This window comes from Embiotoca jacksoni, unplaced genomic scaffold (assembly GCF_022577435.1).
Source record: "Embiotoca jacksoni isolate LCO1_2020_lvr unplaced genomic scaffold, fEmbJac1.0.p SCAF_13, whole genome shotgun sequence".
NCBI classification, from domain to species: Eukaryota; Metazoa; Chordata; class Actinopteri; family Embiotocidae; genus Embiotoca; species Embiotoca jacksoni.
In genome coordinates, this window is record NW_027185263.1 from 3,178,126 (window position 1) to 3,192,346 (window position 14,221).

The 14,221-nt window shown below is 42.7% G+C and overlaps 2 protein-coding genes across 5 annotated transcripts in view; one reads left to right on the top strand and one right to left on the bottom strand.

The window, feature by feature from the left end:
- The first annotated feature begins 1,312 nt into the window (after positions 1–1,312).
- On the top strand, positions 1,313–7,295 carry cldn2 (claudin 2). Its single transcript, XM_069145937.1, has 3 exons — positions 1,313–1,513; positions 3,140–3,878; positions 4,739–7,295. Exon 3 carries the CDS (start codon positions 4,750–4,752, stop codon positions 5,572–5,574), a length of 825 nt encoding a protein of 274 aa, XP_069002038.1. The 5' UTR covers positions 1,313–1,513; positions 3,140–3,878; positions 4,739–4,749; the 3' UTR covers positions 5,575–7,295.
- A 2,010-nt stretch (positions 7,296–9,305) lies between these two features.
- The window catches only part of rbm41 (RNA binding motif protein 41), a 5,236-nt gene continuing 320 nt past the window's right edge, over positions 9,306–14,221 (bottom strand). Inside the window, exons 1-7 of one of the 4 annotated variants that reach the window (XM_069145934.1) lie at positions 13,662–14,221; positions 12,541–12,657; positions 11,352–11,544; positions 11,011–11,215; positions 9,969–10,453; positions 9,709–9,856; positions 9,306–9,580 (exon numbers count right to left, since the gene is read on the bottom strand). The exon at positions 13,662–14,221 is cut by the window's right edge and continues 320 nt beyond it. In XM_069145934.1, the coding sequence (XP_069002035.1) occupies positions 9,402–9,580; positions 9,709–9,856; positions 9,969–10,453; positions 11,011–11,215; positions 11,352–11,544; positions 12,541–12,657; positions 13,662–13,708 (1,374 nt within the window). In that variant the 5' untranslated portion in view covers positions 13,709–14,221 and the 3' untranslated portion in view covers positions 9,306–9,401. Of the gene's footprint in view, positions 9,581–9,708; positions 10,454–11,010; positions 11,216–11,339; positions 11,545–12,540; positions 12,658–13,661 lie in introns of all 4 variants that reach the window. The other 3 variants (XM_069145932.1, XM_069145933.1, XM_069145931.1) reach the window with 3 other exon arrangements.

The window sequence follows — 14,221 nt, forward strand, 5'->3', positions numbered from 1 at the left end:
GATGTAATTTTGTGAATAATTAAATACTGCAGAATGAAATAAAAAATAAAATCAACAACTGTTTCAGTGTACTTATGGGTCAACATGTGACCTTGTAACTCAAATTAATATTCAGGTTCCCAGCTTTGAGATGATGTATACACTTCTACGTGGCAGATACTGTTGACCTGCTATCTCTGCATTAAAAACCCTTTATACACCCTCAAACAAAAAAAACAAAAACAAAAAAAATGGGTCTGTTTTGGTCTCTCAGGGTTACAGATATAAAGTTTGAACCTGAAAACGGTGAAAGAGAATCTGAAAAGGGCCCCCTCTTCTGGCAGTATGTGGCAGTGTGTTTCCTATATAGCCAAAAGTATGTGGACGCTCATCATGCATAAGAAAGCAGGCTTTTGGTTTTCATGGTTTTTTTTGTTTTTCTTTGGTTTCAGTGAATATAACCTAAAACAACATATTCACAATTTCTCAAGTCTGTTTTAAAATCATATTCAGGTATTCATATGAACATCAAAAGAGTTTTTTGCTGATTGTAATCCACCCGACTTTTCATACTGCCCATTAAAATAGCCAAATTATAGTATGTTTTTGTGGGAAAACACTGATTCAAAAGTTCATCTGGGGCTTCAACCGTCTGAGACAATTAAACTATATATCTTCCAAAATCCTTTTATATTCTTTTGTGCTGCCCTGAACATAGTTTTCCTGTTAGTCACAAAAAAAGAGGGGATTTTGTACTATAAAACCCTCTTAATTTAGTACAAACCCTCTTGTTTTGGCTAACACAGAAATAGCACTGTTCTCCATCACTTGAATTGAAAGCCCTGACCTCCACCTCACCCCTCCACACTTTTGGGATTAACGGGAAGGCGTGACTGTTATCGGCCAACATCAGCCTCACTAATGCGCTTGAGGGTGAATGGGAGCAAATTCCCAGCAGCCAGGTTTCTAAAAATCTTGTTCTGAGCAGATTAACATTCATTTAAAAAGGACTGACATGTTGAACGTGTACCGTTTAGACGTCCGCGTGCTTTCGGGCCGTATGTTTTTGCCTGCTGCGGAGTCATTTACGAAGTTTGGTACTCTGAGTTCCTTTCATTCATTCATGGTAACTGAGCACCATGTTAGTCACACCAGTATGACAAAAGGGTCACAGGCTGACCTGTGCTGCCTCATTAACATGCAGTGTGCCCAGATAATGCCCCACTGTGGTTGGTAATAATGGCTCAGTTGTTTCTGAGTGCGTGGACGTTGCCCTCTCAGTCTGCTTTGTAGGGGAAGTGACTGGATTACAGGCTAATCCCATTATGATGCTGCTGCCATGTGAGCGCCGGTTGTACGGATTAGAAACCCAAAGGCTCAAGTTTGAGGACCGGATCAGCGGCGAACTGGGCGACCGTAATAACTGACACCGAAACACACACTCTGATGGCACGTGGGAACAGTTTAGATGACACCGATCGACAAGGGAGGACGAGAAGTGTCCTTGTCTGTCATCTGGAGATACCCTGACATGGTACGTATCATTTGCATTTATGATTTTCTGTTTCAGCATCTCAGCCAGCAAACGTTTGATAAATAACGACACACAGGAGGCGGCCAAGTTTGGTGTCAGCTTAACTAAGCAGTAAATTCACGATAGTTTATGGAAGGCTGAAAACAGTTTGTGTATGGAGTCAGGAAGGTGCCATTAAAATGATTCCAGACATTTACAGATTTTTAGATTCTTTTTCTATTTTCTTTTTAAATGTAAAAAATTTAAAAAAAAAAAAAAAAATTTATCTTTAAATGATAAATTAATATTTTAACATTTAATAGAAATAGCAAAATGAATAAATAATAATAAAAAAAATTGTATGCCTTAAATCACATTTGCATATTCAAGTCACATTTCATTTGTTTCCTGAATTTTAAAGCTTATGTTTTGTCTATTTAAATACAAATCTCTACTACAAGTTAAATGACAAGATGAATTTTCAAATCGGTTTAATCACTGATCCTCTTTAAACCGCGTGAAAGGCTTAATTTCTTGCAGCACGCTCTGAACCACAAAATCATAAAGATCACAACTACGTCTTCACAACATAATTTCCAAGCGAAACATCTTCAAATTTGACTGTTTATGCAAAAAAAAAAAAAAAAAAGGAAATAAAAATAAGGGGAGAAAGGAAAATTAAAAGATAAAAAAAAATATATTTCTGAGTGAGAGAGTAACTGGAGAAAAATACATGCAAGATGATTATAGACTAGTTTTCAATCATCACTACCTGCATTTGTTTAGTCCTCTGTGCTTAAAAGCCTTTGTCAAACTTGATCAATTTACTATGAATTTAATCAGTTTGTATAAAAATAGTCTCAACATTATGTTTAATAACAGTTGACGCCAGTTGTTATCAAGTTCCAGATTTTATCATCACATTTTTACAATGATGCTAATTTCCTGTGATTCGTCTGCTGTGTGCTTAAAAAAAAAAATCTCTATGATTTCATGTTAAATGGATATTTGAACACTGAATTCAAAAAAATAAATGTCAGTTTGTAAACAAAGAAAAGTCCTGATGAATATTGTTGAAATTTAAAGAAAGTGAATGGAAAACTCAAAAGTCAACAGCGTTGCTCTGGTATTCAAATTAAAACAAGTGACTGGAGTGATTGACTTGGATCAACGAAAGTCACGGCGCAAATGACTGAATGAACAAACGACTGAGGGAGAAGGAAGCCATGTGGAGCAATGAATGAAAAGAAAGTAGGTAAGAAACCAACTGACTCCCATCTGACCGTTAGTTTGCTGTCTGACTTCACCTCCACAGGGAAACGCAGCACAAAAATTAGACCAAAAATAACAACCAATTATTTCCAAAACACTTCACAATGTCTCTTGTTATTTTATCACTCGGGGTGTTTTTATTTCATTGCCGATTTTAATTAAAAAATACCCCCCCCCCCCAAAAAAATAATCTCACAAACCATTTTTGGGGATTTCAGCAGAGTGAGCTGAAAACACCTTTTTCTAAAAGATGAAAGGATTTGAGCTCTTTTCTTCTCTTTTAAGTCGGTGATTAAATACTTTGCTGAATTAAACACTTTTCCACCGTCAACCGCGCAGAAAAGTAACATCCTGAAAATTGTCGTTCTCCGACAGGGGTCCGCTGAACTTTTGGTTTTTGGGGCCGACCGCGTACCAAAGGTCTGGGTTTTTTTTTTTTGGAGAGAAAAGACAGATGAGAGAATGATTAACCAGGCCGGCACCCGGGATGCGCGTGTCACCGTCACCGCCGTCGGCGTACATGACAGCAGGTGAAGGTCTGGATGAAGGACGGGAGACCACACCGTTAAAAAAACAAGGAGAGCGCAGCATCTGACCAAGACAAGAGATGAGAGACGGCGACAGAGACACAACGTGCGGGAGCGCCGGCCGTCGTCCTGCTTCACCGGCGTTTTAACAGGAAACCTATTCAACTCGAAGGACTGTATTTCTTCTTTAACAGCTTTCGTTTTGAAAGTTTTTTTTTTTTTTTTTTTGGCTCCCGGCGGAGTAAGTGCCATTTGAAAGTACGGCAGCGGCGGCGGCGGCAGCAGAAGCAGCAGCAGCAGCAGAAGCAGCAGCAGCAGCACATCAGCTGTGACAATGTGGAGGGTCTGAGGAAGCAGGCAGAGTCTGACACGGCAAAGAAAAAAAACAAAACATTTTCTCTATTGGAGAAGCAACTTCCACAGTGGTGAATACAATCTGTACAAGGCTGCAGGCTCTGCTGTATCTTCATCCTCCTCCTCCTCCTCCTCTTCCTGCTCCAGCTGCAACTTCAGCTCCTGCAGCAGAGGATACATAATCAAATCACCGACTACAGTCCGGCGCCCGGTTGGACGGAAACCTCTCTCAGGTAAAACGCGTGAAAGTGGGCCGGCGTGCGTGTCGCTGTGTACTCAGGTGGGAAAGAGGTTTTATGAGTGTAAAAGCAAAAATCACGTCAGCGAGGCGTTCACATTATTTTCAACTATGAATTCATGCGGTTCAATTCGGAAGATGTTTCAAATTGGCTTGAATTGGCTTGCGCCCCAAAAAGAGCGGAAGATATCGAGGAAGAACCTGGAAAATAACGCAATCTTACAGCGGGCTGTCCACAAACGCAGCAAATCGTTTCACCGAACGTAGGTTTGAATGTGCCCACGGTATCTGTAGGATGTAGTAATATTTGAACACCACGAGGCTGCTTCTGGTGCGAATAAGAGGCCACCGATCAACTTTGGCAGCCGGTCGCAAGATTGAAGCACGATCAACCTTTCACAGGCTTGCTGGGTTTTTATTTTCTCGTTACTGGACACTATCAGAAGCGCGTTAAGAGTCTCGGATGTCAGTCGAAGTGAAAACGTTAACGTCGACACGACCTTATGACCACGTTTGAATTTCAATTCGACCGCTTCTGTAAACATACTGGAAAAGTACAGGAAGACAGGTGTGACGGGTATCTCGGGTCGGGAAAGGTCAGTTATTGATTACATTGGAGGCGGTGGCTGTTACCGTGGTCACCTTCCACAGGGGAACGTTTCTGGTCGTTACACCGCTCCGGGCGTAGACCTCGGGCTCGATTTGAAACTGTCGGCGCAGCCTTTAACCAATCAGCATCGGTCACCACATGTGCCAAAAACTGCGACTACACTTAGGTACAAAAAAAACCCCCAAAAAAACCTGCTTCTTCATCTCGTTCATTTCGCATTTGCTTTTGGGTCTCCTCCCTCACAGGCGTCGTTGCCATGGCGTCAGCAGCTCTGGAGCTGATAGGCTTCTTCCTGGGCCTGCTGGGCCTGCTGGGCACGCTGGTCGCCACGGTGCTTCCCTACTGGCAGATTTCCGCCCACATCGGCTCCAACATCGTCACGGCCGTGGCCAACATGAGGGGCCTGTGGATGGAGTGCGTCTACCAGAGCACGGGCGCCTTCCAGTGCGAGACCTACAACTCCATGCTGGCTCTGCCCTCCGACCTGCAGGCCTCCCGGGCCCTCATGGTCATCTCCCTGGTGCTGTCCGTCCTCGCGATCGGCATCGCGGCCCTGGGGATGCAGTGCACGATCTGCCTGGAGGACTCGGGCGCGGTCAAGAGCCGCGTGGCCGGCGCCGGCGGGGGGTTGTTCTTCACCGCGGGCTTCCTGGCTCTCATACCCGTGGCGTGGACCACGCACGAGGTGGTTCAGACCTTCTACCGGCCGACCATACCCTCCAGCATGAAGTTCGAGCTGGGGGAGTGCCTGTACGTCGGCCTGGCCTCCGCGCTCATTTCCATGCTGGGGGGCGGGATGCTGTGCGTGTCCTGCTGCGAGGAGCGGGACGGCGGCCGCGGGAGGCGACAGGGGGGAGGCTACCCGTACCCGGCGGGAGGCGGCGTGTCCGGCGGCGCGGGCGCTCGAACCACCTCGCAGACCTACCGCAACCCCACGCTGCAGGCGGGGGGCATCAACCCCGCCAGCAGGGGGCAGACGCTCATCCGCAGCGGGACCGGCAGCTCCGAGTTGAGCACGCACGGGCTGCAGGGGGCGAAGAAGCCCGCCGCGGCGGGATATGACATCACGGGATACGTGTGAGGTCACCGTCACTCCGTCACGATTTTAAATATTTTCATATCGTTTATTCAACCAAATACACTTGTTTTCAGCTTTCCTTTCTGCAACCTGTGGAAGGTCTTTCTTTTATTTTTTGGGGGGGGGTGTAGAGATGTGACAACCACAACAAAACTACACAATGAAAAACTATTAAAAGTCACCTGTTTGTGCGTGTTTGACCTTTTTTTTTTTTTTTTCTTGGTGTACTTTTCGCGTGTAGGATTACACGTCACACGTTTGCTTTAGCTTGACGTGTGTAGAAAAGTCACCTGAATGTGCTGCCGCGCTTCCACCTGTAACACGCATCCCGTCGTGATCGGATCACGAAGCGGCCGGGACGCACCGAGATCCGATCTTCGGCATGTTTTTTTTTATCTTTAGCATGTGTTCGTTCCCGACACGTTACCGCAGGTTTGTTCCTTAGTTTGGGATTTAAAAAAAAAAAAAAAAAAAAAAAAAAAATGTTCTCCTCCATTCAATCTTGAACTTGAAGGTTTCTGTCTGCTGAAAGCAGCTTTTTAGCGTTTTAAAACACGAGCCGCTACATGAGGCTTGTTTCTCCGGAGCCTCATCTGGGTTTAGTTTTCTTTTTTTTTAAATGTAATTTCAGACACACAGCTGTGACAGAGCCCCCCCCCCCCCCCACCACCACCACCACCACCACCACCACCACCACCCCACTTCAATGATCCACAGCGGCGGAGAAGAACGAACTAATCTGACATGAATCATTGGAGCTCCGACGTCGTTCCTGCTCTCGCGCTTATTTGCTTGTACATTTTTCGTGACGTAATCCACTCGTTTATTTGCATTTAAAGGGGAAGCGAGAGGAAGTGAAAGCCGGCCTCTTGTGATCCGATCTCGCCGGGAGCCATGATGATGATGCGAGGTGGAAACGAACCCGCTGATTTGTTTTGTTCAGATGATCGAAAACCAAAAAAAAAAACACACAAAAAAAGCAAAACTGTTTTTTTTTTTTATCATGTTAACAATTTTCAGTCTCGTCTTTGATACCACAACTATGAAAAATTGGAACAAGTAGAAAAGAAAACACGAGTAATAGAACCGAAGAGGTCTGACTGGATGCTGCAGCGAACTCCAGAAATGCTTTAACATTGACTCCAGGGTTGTTTTGTTTTTTTTCGATTTCAACATTACTGTCAAGTGAAAGACCACAGACATGAAATATTTGCTGCATCTGCAAAAAAAAAAAAATTCTGGAGTTTTTTTTTTTTTTAGCATGAAAGCTGAAGCCAACCCTCGCAGTTTTTTTTTTTTTTTTTTTTTTTTTTTAATCTAAACCCCGTAGAATACGTCTCACCGGGCTGCATCACCTGCAACTCACACTTTATATTGACGCATTGCGGTCTGCCGGTAGCTGAGACATCGCTGCACCGTCAGTGTGAAGTGAAGTCAAAAGGTAAATTGTCTTCCTAACAGCAAATCGGAGACATTTCCAAATCAAAGTTTCATTGTGCCTTAACGTCGTATGTGATACGACTGTAGGATGTGGGATTGGGAGTTTGCCTGAATTTGGTTCCTATATTTATATGCATCCTCAGCAGTCTGAAGAATATATACAAATGTATATGTAGGTGCTCCAGGAACAGTTGAAAACAGGAAACTCGGTTCTGATTTAAAGCCCCAAAACGGTTTCTAGTTTATTTTGTATTCTGAAATAAATGAGAACTTTTCCTACATAACACTTGTTGAGTTTTGTTTTTTTTCTGTCTTCCCAACGGCTTTGCATGCAACACTGACAGCAGCAGACCTGAAGAACTAATAAATGTGTGTTCTAGTCAAGGCAAGCGTGCACAATACCCAATGCACAATTAATATTATTCATGTTATTAGTTACATCTGTTTAATAGGTCAACAGTTTAAATGAGTTGCTCCACTTGTTGACTTCTGCTCCACATATTGGACTTTTTCCTTTCAAAAAGAAAATAGATTTCCACAATGAAAATCTATCGTTTATTCTTCTGTATTTTTTCAAACTCAATTTCCTTAAAAAAAAAAACAACAACTTATAAACCTAGAATAACTGAGAAGTGAATGGCTTTTAAAGTTGTTCATAATCAAACGCTGGTGTTCAACTGCTGTTTTTATAGTGTAAAATGGGAAAAAGATCACAACCCTGACCTGAAGGCAAACAGAGGATTGACACAAACAGACCTAAATAAACAAACCCCCCCTTACTTCAGTACAATCGATATGCAGGTTACAGCCAATAACCTGAGAGATTTGAGGCCTGAAAGGATGTTCTTCAAATAGAACAAAATGTACCGCTGCACAGGTTCCACTTGAGTTTCAGTGTGTCGGTCTAACCGTTTTTTTTTTTTTTACGGGGCTTATCATCACGCTCTTTATTTTCAGTTTCATTCCTTTGAAACTATATTGTAGGTCTTAAATGTACAAATGAACAAAATTCAAAGTTTACAGTCAATCAGAGCCACTGCATTTCTTTAGTTGCCGTCCGTTCAGGATCGAGTTTGTTTCCGTCTCAAATGGACGAACACATTTTGGAGGAAAGAGGTCAAGTGGGATTCCACATTATTTACGTTTGAACGTTTTCAAACTGAAATACGTTAGAGCTCAGTCTCCGGAGCAAAGAGGCGAACTGGAGCTTTCAGACGGTCAGGATTTTAAAGTCGGTTCAACCGGCAGACATTTGACTGAAAACAGTGAAGATAAGAAGATAAGTGGACCAAGTGGACACAAACACACTGACGTTGAAGGTGTGGGAAAGACAAACACACAGTTTCGAAGCATACAGTATCTGCTCAGATACAGTCAGTACAACCAGCACAGCTACGTCAGCGATTCCAGTCTCTTCCTGCGCTGGCGATATTTAGAGAGGAGGTCAAATTATTTAAACGCCACGTGAACACGGACTGTCTCAACTATTAATATCGGAGTTGTCAATGACGAATCCTGCCATAAAAAAAACAAAAAAAACAACAGTTAAATAATTGTTTATACAAAGAAAAATCATCACAATAACAAATGTAAATTTTGGGTAAATAAAAAATGAAAGCAACCAGCTTAATATTTCACTGATAAACGGTTTACCCGACACAAGAAGGTCAACCGAGTGCAACAAACTAGGAGGAGGAGGAGCTGCTCCGTGTGTCCATTTTGTTCCTGTTGTCTAGATTTGTTTTCAATATCATGAGATTGAATTTTTTTTTTTTTACGCAGGAAATTAAGAAACCACCAAAAAACAAAAACAAAACATAGAGTTTGAATTCTCTGCGTTCCTTAAATACAAGACTGATTTTGGTCTTAAAAAGTAAAACAAACTTAATTAAACTTTATGTGTGCCTCACTTTGGTCAAGTCTTTTTTCAATACCAGACTAACCTTCCTGACTGAATGGCTCCATCTAGTGTCCAAAAGAAGAATGACGCTGGATTTAAACTGAGGAGCCACTGCAGCATTTTATACATATATAAATATACATATATTTGTATATATACATATACATTAACGTGCAACTCTATGAAAGAAGATGTAGCGAATTGTCTCTGTGCAAAACAAAACTTGTTTCATAAGCAAGTAGCATTTTCCAAGAAGTGATTTTGTATTATGGTATGTTTGGCATCACGTGATGGAGTTTCTGTGTTTTATCCACTGTGGTTTTTCTTGCATTAATTTAATCAAGAAGACAGTAAAACGTTTCAAAATAAAAACAAAACCTCAACAGACATGTGGTTTGGAGCAAAACAGACATTTATTAAACTAATACTGTCAATAACGGTCATTTTGTATCCAGATAAAAAAATTAAATAATGTCCAATCGCATCCATCTCAGCTTGTTTTTGTCACAAATAAACTTTTTTTTGGTTTATATTTCTCGTCCTCCTGACCTTCCTTCTGCTTCTGTTTATCCTCTTCCCGTCGTTCACGGCCAAACTCAACCACCAAAGGTTTCCCTAGCAACCGGTATCCATGGACCAATTGCAAGGCATGCTGGGCCGTTTCCGCGTCTGCCGAAGGAAAACAAATACGCCGAGTAACATCTCATGTGTGATGCACAAAGGAAAGGACGCCGATTTGTTTATTTGTTTGTGCAAACAGAATTTCTTTGGGGTGTATGTCAGAAAGTTGTTCTCACCTGGCAGAGTGATGAAGGCCTGACCCTTCATCCTCCCGGTCAGCAGCCGGTAAACGACCGGCGGCCCGTTCTTCTGCTCGAATCTGGAGAACAGCGCCACCAGCTGGGCCACTGACGCCTGCGTGCTCAAGTTCTTCACGCACAGAACCTACGGCGAGAAAAAAAACAACAACGACTACTGAAAAAGTCTGAAAAGGAAGCGAACCGTCGGGAAAGTCGGAACAACGAACGCTGCCGTGAGAAGATTTAGCGGCCGAAACCTCGGAGGGTTTTCCCGGCTGGTAGTTTCGGAACCTCGGGATGCTCCGGATCCCGTCGTCAGATTCGCGGTTCTTCAGGATGTCGTCGTCGGTAACCGTCTCGACGTCTCCTCTGACGGTCAGCGGCCCGCCTGACCCCGCCTTCGCTGCTCCGCGCAGACTCCCGATTGGCCGGCTGATGTTTATCCGCGGTTCCCCCGGCCGGTCCTGAGCGTGCTGCTGCAGCTCGGAGGTGTCGGGACTGGACCGGGACCGGGCCGGACCCTGCGGTTCCGATTGACGAGCGGAAGCGTCTTCTGATTGGTTGTCGTCTGTCTGGGAGTTTTGCGATTGGTCGGATTCAGTTCTGCGCGTAGACGGGCGCGTCGCTCCGGCTGATTCTTCCCGGAGCGACGCTCGTCTCCCCTTGTGGAGAACGTCTCTGTAGAGAGAGTCCATCGGGTCGGAGGACGTCGCCCCCTGCTGGCTCTCCTGGTTATCTTCGTCTGTCGTAGAAACAACGTTAAGTGACATCTTTTCTCGTGGGTTTAACATGACATCAGTTATATTGATCCTGTTGTGCTATACTGACTTGTTTCTTTCTATACTACTATTCTCATTTTTAATCTTCTCTCCTCTGTGATCATCCCAAAATCACAGGACTGCTTTCTTCTTTCATTAACTTGCATCTGAAACATTTTAGGTCTTATTTTTTTTTGTAAAATCAAATAAATACCATCGTCATGAAAGTAAAAAAAAAAAAAAAAAAAAAAAATGTGAGTGGCTGTTGGCTCTCAGAAGAGAGGCCCGACAACGACTGTTTTCTTTGGCAGTTACACAAACGAACCACAACAAACAACTTCTAAAACTGAAGGCTGTAATTTAAGGTCTGGAAAGTAGATAACATAATTTCACCTTTCTAAAAACTCTACTGTGAAGATTATAAAAAAAAAAAAATCTGTAGTCTAATGTTACCGTTGACTTTCTCTTTTCTTAATTTCATCTCTCTAATTAAATAAATTGGGCTAAAAAATAAATAAATCTTTAACGAGCACTTCCTGACCTCGATGGTAGAGCGCGGTGAGGAAGCCCAGGCGGTCGTTCCCTTGAAAAAGCGCCCGCTCGATCTCCATCTCGCGGCGCGAGAGCGGCCGGCTGGCGGCGAAGCGCTGCGGCCGGGCCAGAAGCTCCGCCCTCGCTTCGATCTTGTCCCGGATCACCTGCAGGCGCTGCTGCTTCGCACCCGGTGCGGCACAGACGCCGTGGGACTGCGTGTGAGGTGGATATTAGTTTGTTGGATGAGGCCATTTGACTGCAGAGGACGTGTATTAGTGTTCCCTCGTCCCACCCACCTCCCCTCCACCCCCCTCGAAGACTACAAACAGAGCTCACGGGAGGTTTCACCTTCTCCGCCGCATCTCTGCTCCGCCACAGCTGGACCTCGGCGTCGGTGAGGCCCAGCTCCCGCAGGCCGGCCAGCTCCTTCTCCCCGTCCTGCAGGGCCTGGAACTGGGAGAGGCTCCTCACTCCGGCCGCCTGATCCCCGAACGGCCGGTAGAGCGACGACGGGGCGAAGCACTGCTTCTTGGCTACACATCTGTGAGGACAGAATCGATTTCAAAGATCGCTTCAACTTTAGATGTTATTTTTTTTTTTAAGACTCACAGTTTTGCAAAAAAACAACAAAAAAACAACAAAAAAAAGCAGCTGCAGCCGTATCAAAAGACCTTCGATTTTTAGAGCCACACGGACTAAACGCTGCCTTCAGATGTTTTTACAATAAGAACTGACTGTGTTGTGATTCTGTAGAATCTGTAGCCTTGAGGGATGTGTATAAAAGAAATAAAAAAGAAATAAAAAAAATCTCCAAGCTGCTCTGGGGGACATTTGAAGGTAACATACAACAACATTTGATTGATGCATTTATCCAAAGCACCTCAGAATAAAAAGAGTACAACATTTTTTTTTTGATACAGCACATAACGCTCCGGTGGGAATAAAAGCTGCACACACTGCCTTCTTCCTCCTGGTGAGCTACACAGGAACCCACACACAGGTGTTTTATTCTGACAGTTTAATGTTTATGTATTTTAACTGGGTGACAGCAAGAAACCAACGTTTTGGATCAATCTTTCTGGAAGCGGCAGAGCAGAGAGCCGATCTAAAACGACATGTTTAGAAGTCAAACCGATCAGACAGATCTGATTAATAACTTCAGCAGGCGTATTATCTCACTCAGCATGGAATAATATGCAAAAGTTCCCTCGTTAAGACGGCTGTAATTACACGACAAAAAAAAAAATACACACATCACTCTCAATTGGTGAAAGGCCAGTAGTAATCTGTTGTAATGGCTACTGATAAGAGATGTTATCAAATCTCAGAATTTATTTTGAAACCTTGAATTTTCCCTAAATGAAGAACATTTGGCTCGACTGCAGTCGTTTTTTTAAAATTTTTAATTGTTGTTTTTTTTTTGCAGAATGCATTGCCATTTATATGAAACTGCACCGCAGGTCCCGCTGCGGTACGAGTTACGGTCCGCAGCATCGAAACAAAATCTAGATCTTTAAAGGCAAAGACCGTTTCTGACCGGTCGATGTCGACTTCGGTGTGAAGCTGCTGCACCAAAAGGTTGTGCAGCTGCCGCTGGCCCTCCGTCTCCTGCTCCTCCGGCAGCGGCCCGTCCTCGCAGGGTTGCCGGCTCACTCTGACAAAAAAAAAAAAAGTTCAACACAGAGACGATTCAGAGACAAGAGTCGGATATATAAAATAAAATAAAAAAGTCACAACTACGATCATAAACATCTAACAATCACAGACTGAACTAAACTGTTAATGTGACTGAATCCATTTGGGAGGTGTTAAGTAGCACTGGCTCTCAAGAACAAAGAGATCTTACATCACTAAAAACTATAACACATAACACATATAACTTTTTTTTTCTTGAAGTTAACAGAAGATGGATTAATAGTTGCTTTTCGTCACAGATTAATCTGCCGTTGCTCTAAAATAAAAGTCAGAAAACGGTGGAAAATATAAAAGGTGTTTTTCCTCTACTGTTTTTACATTTAATATCTCAAGGTTACAAACATTCCACTATTTAATTTTTATTTTATTATAAATTCAGTAATTTTACGACATGAAATCACGTGTTTTGTGAATGAAAACGAGGAAATGATAAGTCAATTAAAGCTTAGCAGGAATATACATATAAACTTCTCTGAAAAAATATCATTACTACAAACCACCTTTACCGGATTTTTGAGAAAAGTAAAACCTTATTTGTTTTAACTTTTTAATTAAAAAAAATAAAATATACAATAAATAAATAGCCAGTAAAAACCTCCAAGGACGATAACAGCAGCCGGAGATGAGTCAGACACTTTACGTTTAACCCCGAGTCTACAGAATCTGCTAATAAACATATAAAATTACAAATGCGACGCATTGTAAAACAATAAAATATAAAAATAACAACGCTGCGTGTTGTTAACAGATGAGCTAACGTTAGCTTCGACGGCTGTAGCTATCTCCATGACAACAGCAGCAGACCGAATAGTCGCTAAGTAACGAGTTTAAAATGGTTATTTTCACGTAAAACTCGAGTTAAGTTTGCTCTAAACCCAAATGACGTTGATTCAAATGTCAGCAATGTATTGAAATTACTGGGAGATTGAAAGTCTGAGACTGAGAAGTGAAAGTTTTGTTTACCTTCGCATGCTTGCCTCTTGTATTTCCGGTTCCGGGTGTGGAATCATGGGAAATGTAGTACACTCCCGACTTTAACCTTAAATAAACTATTTATGTTTACTTTCGTGGAAAATAAACAAAATGTCAGCACCGCAGCTTATATAAGTGGCATTTTGGGCTGAAAATAAAACGAATTGTATCTTATTAAATAATAATAATTAAAAAAAAATGCAAAGGTTGATAAGAAAAAGCCATATTAGGAAATCCGGTTGTATTTTTTTTTGGGAGGGTTCTCTGCGGTATGGAAAGTCATCAGTCCTGACATGTTGCATGCGTTTTTCTGTTGTGAAATATGCAATGAATAAAAAAAAAAAATAATAAAAAAATAAAGGAACATAAATCCCTTGCATGTGCCACACCCCGCTTTATTACAAAGGGTGTGGTTATAACAGCGTCTTTCTCTGGAACTGACTGCCCCTTTCTTTCACGTGTCTGAGCCGCGCAGTGCACGGTGCCATATTTATCAAACGTGATGCTGCAAAGCCTTCCTGAATATATAGCGCTCCCCACCCTCCCCACCC

Excerpts from the sequence above, each read along its gene's own strand:
- cldn2 (XM_069145937.1), top strand. The coding sequence starts at position 4,750 with ATGGCGTCAGCAGCTCTGGAGCTGATAGGCTTCTTCCTGGGCCTGCTG.